Genomic DNA, 7,500 nt, shown 5'->3' with positions numbered 1-7,500 from the left:
CTTCACATCATTTCACTGCACGGGAAGATATGAACTCAATAAATTGACCTCGCTCCCAATGTGTGGCTTCATAGCTCAGTTGGTAGAGCATCGCACCGGTATCGCGGAGGTCACGGGTTCGAATCCCGTTGAAGCCCTGATTTTTTTCAGGGTTCTTCTTTCCAATTGCTTAAATTGGAAAATTTACTGCGATGATCACATTTCACTTTCATCTACAACCGCAGTACAAATATGAATTATTTCATATAAAGTTCACGTAAACAAAGTGTTTGAGCAATCAGGTATACGAGGTGTAATTATCAATAGCCGCATATCAGAAGTCATCAGAAAGAAAATCTTCTGTCAGAAAGATGTCAAGAAAGCTAGTAATCGTGGCGGAAGGCAATTAAATGCACTTCTTAGCAAGTTGGAAACGGGCCCTCGGTATCGATTTAATGTCATCGATCTCAACATCATACAGTTTTATATTTTTCTTCCGTGGATTCGCCTTTCTAACGGGGGTGTATGTTGAGTATTCATTGCAAGATCGCTTTGTTTTTTTTAATTCCCTCTTTGGCCTGTCCGCCATGTTAAAAATTCGCAAGGGAGAGCATGCGCATTACGTGGGGTTAGTGGTCGCGTACACCTGGAACCGAGTTTGTCGCGCAGGGGAAAGAGTTTGATATGAAACTGCAAGTCCCTATCTCTTTACGATTATGTTCAAGCACATAAAGATTACGTGAATATGATCACTTGAGGGCAAACTTAGAGATGTCCCCTGTTCAAAATAATGACGAAATCGTAAGGATATTGCTGACTCCCTTTTTCCACCTTATTAAATTTCTCCTCATTCCCTTGTTCATAATCTCAAGAAAAGTAAGTGTTAAAGAATGAGTTCTCTTACTTCTTGAGTAATTTTTCTCGCGGTCACGCCCATTGCACAAAAAACGGCAACACTGGACACCGACGTCACCATATCATCTTTTATATGATACACACAGAATATTAATGAGGTGTAGTAGTTTTTATTAAATTATAGACTAAAACAAAAACCACCCACGTCAGCGAACACGACAAACAACGCATTTCCAGAAGCGACTGATGATGAGGAATGGCGAAATGGCTGTAATCATAATCAGAGCAATAGTAAACATCACAAAGAAAAAAAAAGATTTCAGCGTTAATCCCAGGTAAACCGAAGTGACCGAATCGGCTGTGCACGAATAGGTTGAGATGGGACGAATATTTTGAACCAATCAAAAAGTAAAACAATTAAATGCAAACAATTCCGTATTCAACCGACACACCACTCTGCTAAAATATTCCCGAATGTATAATCGAGTCCCCAAGAGAACATAGCAGACAGAGGAGGACGTGCCAAACCTAGCTTTTAGAATATCTTAATTTCCCTAGACTATTATTAAAGTACTAGAAATCGGAATAACGTCCGCAAACGTTATCCTTTCTCTCCTGGTCCTACACTTTGATCGACCTTTCATCTTTCTCTGCTTCAGTGCAAACGTTTGCAGCCTATAAAAGCTCTCTTAACTATTGAGCCTGCTTGTGAACTATGGAGGGTTGTTTTTCCGCAGCTACCGTACGTCTCTTTCCACAGAAGCAAGCCTTCTGAAGCTGACTTATGAGCCTTATCAGCTATATGGACAACATATGATACTCCGTGTAGGACTTTTTCCATGGAAGTTAACAGAAGGGAAAAACTTTAAGGGGTTGAGTTAGTTTAAGTCACAAGCAACACCATGGTTGTGCCTCAGAACATTCAACAGTATCCAACCGTTCATTACGTTTCTTACTCAGATACACAGCTAGCACTTCTCTCCCTAACCCCAACCATAATCCGGAATCCATGATGTATGTTACGATGATCGCAAGACAGAATGACAGCAGCTCTTGCTTTTTTCTTTTTTTTTTTTTTGGGGGGGGGGGGGGAGAGGGGGGGCTGCGAGTAATTAAGGGAATCTTTGAATGACACTTGAGCCTCTCTGTGGGTACCCACGGTCTTCCTTTTCTTCGCGATTTTTTGCAAATCTTCGCTTTTTTTATGAAGATCTTCGTTTTTCGGATTGAAATGGTTTAAACGTTTATTCAGTGTTATTCGCAGTTGATAAATATTTCACTTCAATAGCAAATTGCATAATTCACTGTATAAATTCACGAAAAGCAATATAAACAGCTATTGAAACGATAACGGATTGTTGGATTCTTTGGTGCCCTTCTGTTTGTTCAGTGTTCTATGCCATTAACAACATTTGAAGACTAGGTTTTCTTTATACGATCCCACAAGCTCGTAGCTTTAACATACACAACTAACCTGTTGACCTGAAATGAGGGTTTTTCTACCCTCCCACCTTTTTAGTCATGTCAGTACACCATGTCCTCATTTCTCCTTTTTCTAATGTCTCTTTCTCTGCGGCTTCGAATTTCAGTTGCTTCAACGTCAACGTATTGTCATCATGTGGTTTTGCGGCAGCGATTGTAAACTACTATTGCCACCGTTGTCAAAATCGCGGTGAAATGTGGTCAAATGCCAAAATTCAGAAATAACAGATATTTTCTGTAGTGTTTAGGAGTTTTGACAGTTTTTATCTGAGTGTTCAATTTGATTACGCAAATTTTGGTCAATTTTCAGATCCTCGCTTCAATATTGAGATCTTCGTTTCTTCCGCGGTGATCTTGGCGTCTTCGATTTTCTGCGGAAATACCCTTAGAGAGGCTCCCGCTTCGATAATGTTGCAAAACATAAACGCGAGGCCACGACAGGTTTGGAGCGCCACCACTCCCTCCCAAAATGCAATCTTTGCTAGCTGGACGTTTCGTTTTCATACCCACTCCCTCTTCAACGTTAGTACCTTTTTAGAAAGCCAAGACCGAAAAAGAGTTGAGTCTCGTTCCAAAGGCCTTCGTTTCCCTTGTCCAGCGGTCATTTTGAGGGGAAGGGGGAAGGACTCTGGGAACGAGATTACATTTCGTTACTGAAGGGGTGCAACATTTCCCTTCTTCATTAATGTCAAAATGAGCACAATTTTCAGTCAGGAAAAGCACTTTTACCAGAACATCGAAGTGAAAGAGAAGCAAGGCGATACCATAAACACAAACTTTGCGTTCCCAAGACAGTGTCTAGTTTTAGGCGATCCTCGCGTCGGCAAGACAAGTCTTGTAAAGTCGCTTACCGGAAGGCCATTCGATCCAGCCGAACAAAGAACGCAAGGAATTGATCAGAGCCTTGTGGACCACAAGTGGAAAAACTGCGACATGAGGGATCTCGTTTTTGGAGACCTATGGAGATATCTTAAAACAGGGGACGTACAAGTGGCTTTGATCGGAACTGGAAGGCAGAACAATAAGGTTCTTGTTCAAGATAGCGAGTTCATGATGACAACAAGTCTTCTGCGGCTTTATTTGTATTTCTGTGGAATTGTAATAACACTTTTATTCGTCATTGGGACAATATACAGATATCCTGTGAAATACCTCTTATTTTACTACATTTATCATGGTTATCTTATGTTTCCGATTTGTGTGAATTTCTTTGAGAGTCATGACATCAGATTGACACTCGCTACTGTGGCTTTCATCTTGAACCGCCGAGGGTTATTGATTGGGTTATATTCGGCTATAATGATATGTCCCTTTAACAAAAGTTACTTAGAGTTTGCAAGTACTCGCGAATTTCTCATGTTGAGCACAGTTGCAGGTACTGCATTCGTTACCTTGTTCCTTTTCATCGGACCGCAACGACTACCCTGTGTTACAGGTCGACTGATCAGGAATCAAACCTTGATGAAGTTCCTATGTTTTTGTCGGTTACCTTTATCAATCTTGATCGGATTAATTTCTGGCTTTATTGTTGCAAGGTCCTTCTGGAGACTAGAAGGACTCTGTTTCTGGGAGCATGCATCTATAGAACTTTCAGTAGCGTCACCTAGTCATGAAATTAAAGATGCGGAAACTATCGCAAAGCTCAGAGCCTGTACCCAAAGTAATGACAGAATTATCACTAGTATTTTTGCAATTTTCGTGGTTGACTTCCCACTTATCATTTTGGACACAAACTACGTCAGAAATGTTACTAAATCAGCTATTAAAAAGGACAGATCACTGGGATCAGTACCTCAAATAGCACTGTTGATCGTTTGGACCTATTATCACATAAAAGTAGCATATCAAGCTCATACTACACCACGTATAGCAATTTATTTTTTTATCATAACATTTCCTGCATACGTGGGCTTAACCTTCTACCAGGAATTGTTTTGCAGCAATTCAGACGGCAGTAAAACACAATTTGTGAACCCCTTTAACAGTTTCATGACACTTGCACTTATTGGAAACGGTGAAATCAACACAAAAATGATACAAACTGCGCTGAACAAGAAGTATCCCTTTCTGAAAATGAAGATCCTGGATTTTGCAGGTGACGAAGAATATTATGCTTATCATCACATGTTTCTAAAGAACCAGGCTGTTTATGTCGTTGTATTCAACATGTCTGATTTTGCACTAGAGGAATTTCAGAATTTAAAGGCCGAGAGGCTTCTCGTTTGGTTTGAGTCTGTCTGTGGTCATGTACAACCAAAAACACCAATCTTCCTTGTTGGAACACATTGTGAACACATAGACAAGAACCACATGCAAAACTTAAATAGCAAGTTAAAACAAATTCTTTGGACATCCTACTGTGATGAGCTGGTTGTTAACGAAGATGAAGATCTGATCTTCTTTCCAGTTGAGAACTCAAAGGGGGAGAATGATGTTGGAGTTCAAATGCTTCGAATCAAAATCATGGCTGCTGCTGAGGAATGCAAGCCAACTACAGATGACAAAATTCCTTTGTCATGGATAAGAATACAAGATGCGATCATCCAGTTAAGGCAAAGGAAGGTTGCCAGATACTGTGTCACACTGAGAGAGTTTCCATGGGCATTTGGTAACATAATTCACACCAACTGGTCTGAAGAAACCTTGAAGTACTTCCACGAACAAGGCCTGATAATATACATTGCCAAAGATAAAGACCTGTCCGACTGGGTTCTACTCAAACCAGAAATTCTGGTGGATATCATTACCAAGCTGGTCACGTCATCCCCTCAAATGACCCAGACGAGAGGATTAAGGAGTGACTGGAGACTTCTCCAGGAAAAGGGACTGCTAACAAAACCACTCCTAATCAGCATCATTTCCAACGTAAAGGAAAATGAAGAAGCCATGAGTGCATTTCTTGAAAAGTACGATTTGATCTGCCCATTAACCAACACCAAAGTCAAAATTGTTACCTTACGAGACAAAGAGAGGCTCCAGCCAACTCACTTTGTTCCATCCTTGTTACCGAAGTCTCAAGATGTATGCAACCCAGCATGGTATGATGACAAGAGAGATAAAAAGTTCTTGGTGTTTTTCGAGAGGTTCCTACCAGAACCCTTGTTCCATCGCCTGTTGTCTCGTGCCCACAAGAAAAGTAAGGTTGAGTTTGCCAATGGTGCAACTGTTGTGTTCAGAGATGTTGGAAAGTTCTGGATGAGTTCTCGGCAGCCCTACAGGCTTAAGCTGATGAAGAAAGAGGGTGTTATTGAAGTTACATTCAGTACCAGGTAGTTGTACACCCTTTCCTCAAAAACTTAGGGGACTTAGACTTTTCATAATGTTTGGTGGCTAACAGAAATGATACTGTGGGTTGTTTGCGAGAATGTACATAGTTTTGCTCGGGGATCGTGTGTGTGTTTCTGAGTTTCTCTAACCAGAATCTTCTTTATACTAAATGACTTGTAGCCTTGAAAATAGTCATTACGCAAGTGACTTGGCTTAAAGTGAAAATTCTTATGGCCAGGTTGGTAATGTGCCAGCTTGCAACAAAGTTTTTTTTCTTAACCTTTTCTCCACTAACGTAAAACAACATATTCCATTACTTTCCAGCAATAGTCGTGGAAAGAAGCCTTCTGATGTCTTGTGCGAAGTGTACTCCATGGTAGAGGGGATTTGCAAGAGGAGTTTCCCCTTTGTAAAGTTTCACTGTGGACCTGCGTGCCCCTCCACCGAATGCCCTGGTTACCTAGACAACTACATGCACACACCAGATCGTCATTACCGACGACATGTGTTCAATATCATGCCTGGCCGTCAAGTAGATAAGACTGCCTTTTTGTACTGTGTCAACAAAAGTTTTGAAGATGAGCTGAAGGACTGGATAATACCATAGCTGAATGAGTTACCTTAACTTGAAAAGGTAAATAGCCAAATTCTCTACCACTAAGTTTACTAAACCATGCTACCAACGAGGAAACCCAGACAACAGACATGTGATCCACTTTCCTTTCTACTGAGTCAATTTAGATATCACTGATATTAACTCAAACACAAAATAACAAATATGTCTAGATCTAAATCTTAAGAATGAAATTTACATCTTATCTCTCATATGCACCCTCTACATTAAGATTACAATACAACTAAGGATTTTGGACTCTTAAGTGTTCAATTTTTCCAAAGAGTTTATCCTGACTGAGGAAAACTCCTTAACCGTAGGTTACCACTCGAAACCAGGAAACGGTACTGCTTTAAAACAAAGATTGTCAGAGTTTATATGACTTTGCCCAAACAATTTGTGTCTACTCATGCAGCAAATATTACATATTAACTCAATCAGTTTTGTCTTTGTTAGTTTCCAGGCAGAATGGAGATTCCCTGAAGCAGACAAAATTGGTTGGCTTTTGTGAAGAGCCAGAACTGTATGCTGAACTGGTATTTCCAGTTAAGGAGATAATACACTATTAATGTTACAAGTCATTATAATATGAGATTTACACATCTCTTGACATAAATTTGTGTTTATTAAGTTTGTAACATGCAGTCAGGTATAAACTAAGTTCAAATTTTTTCAAAATTTCAACAGAAAGAACTATGGTGAGGAGACATATTCACAGTATCAAAATCTTAAACTGAACTTATAGTGGAGTGATGATAAACAAGTAAAATAAAAATGAATCATATCATAGTAATAATTTCGCCTGTTACACATGTACACTCATTTTCTTTCACTTAAAATTACTGATATAAAGTCTTATAATCCCAAAGAAAAGACTTGAAGTTTTGGCCAGCCACTGCTGTTGTAAGCTACTGTTCCTCTTTATCTATTTCAATCTATAATTTTGAGGAAGGCTGTAATTTCCAAATTTTGTAGGATGTGTTTGATGGTATTCTCTAAAAAAAAAATCAGTGATACTTAGAGTTACTATGATATAATTATCTTTGAATTAAAATTTCTGTGTCTCATGTTAATAATTTTTCCAGGCATGGGGTGTATTTATCTAAGTATAGATGGTGATACATTGGTTTTGTATTTTTCTAAAAACTTTACAGGCTGTAAAGATGTTATGGTTACAAGTTAGAGAAACTTACACTTTTGGTTATAGTTACACTTACTGCTGATTCCTAAAATATCTAGAAATTAGTACAGTACCTTAGAAATGGCCTTCCTGGAAACCTGGAGACCAAAATGAAAAGAGTTAT

The 7,500-nt window shown here is 39.3% G+C and overlaps 2 protein-coding genes and 1 long non-coding RNA gene across 3 annotated transcripts in view; 2 read left to right on the top strand and 1 right to left on the bottom strand.

Annotated features, from left to right (window-relative positions):
- Positions 1–7,500, top strand: part of LOC131799659 (uncharacterized) — a gene marked incomplete in the record, with an annotated part of 189,028 nt that overhangs the window by 121,674 nt on the left and 59,854 nt on the right.
- Positions 2,984–6,910, top strand: LOC131770638 (uncharacterized). The gene is made up of 3 exons (XM_059086356.2): positions 2,984–5,585; positions 5,908–6,217; positions 6,653–6,910. Exons 1-2 carry the CDS (start codon positions 3,010–3,012, stop codon positions 6,188–6,190), a joined length of 2,859 nt encoding a protein of 952 aa, XP_058942339.2. The 5' UTR covers positions 2,984–3,009; the 3' UTR covers positions 6,191–6,217; positions 6,653–6,910.
- The window catches only part of LOC131770639 (uncharacterized), a 1,403-nt gene continuing 960 nt past the window's right edge, over positions 7,058–7,500 (bottom strand). Inside the window, exons 2-3 of the long non-coding RNA XR_009339124.2 lie at positions 7,451–7,474; positions 7,058–7,191 (exon numbers count right to left, since the gene is read on the bottom strand). This is a non-coding gene — a long non-coding RNA (uncharacterized lncRNA). The remainder of the gene's footprint in view (positions 7,192–7,450; positions 7,475–7,500) is intronic.

Source organism: Pocillopora verrucosa, chromosome 3 (assembly GCF_036669915.1).
Source record: "Pocillopora verrucosa isolate sample1 chromosome 3, ASM3666991v2, whole genome shotgun sequence".
Lineage (NCBI taxonomy): Eukaryota > Metazoa > Cnidaria > Anthozoa > Scleractinia > Pocilloporidae > Pocillopora > Pocillopora verrucosa.
This window is presented reverse-complemented; position numbering and strand designations above follow the sequence as displayed.

What these genes read in the sequence shown, in the direction of transcription:
- LOC131770638 (XM_059086356.2), top strand. Translation starts at nt 3,010, where the DNA reads ATGAGCACAATTTTCAGTCAGGAAAAGCACTTTTACCAGAACATCGAA. An exon ending in GAAGTTACATTCAGTACCAG is followed by an intron (nt 5,586 to 5,907) that starts GTAGTTGTACAC and finishes ATTACTTTCCAG; the next exon opens with CAATAGTCGTGGAAAGAAGC.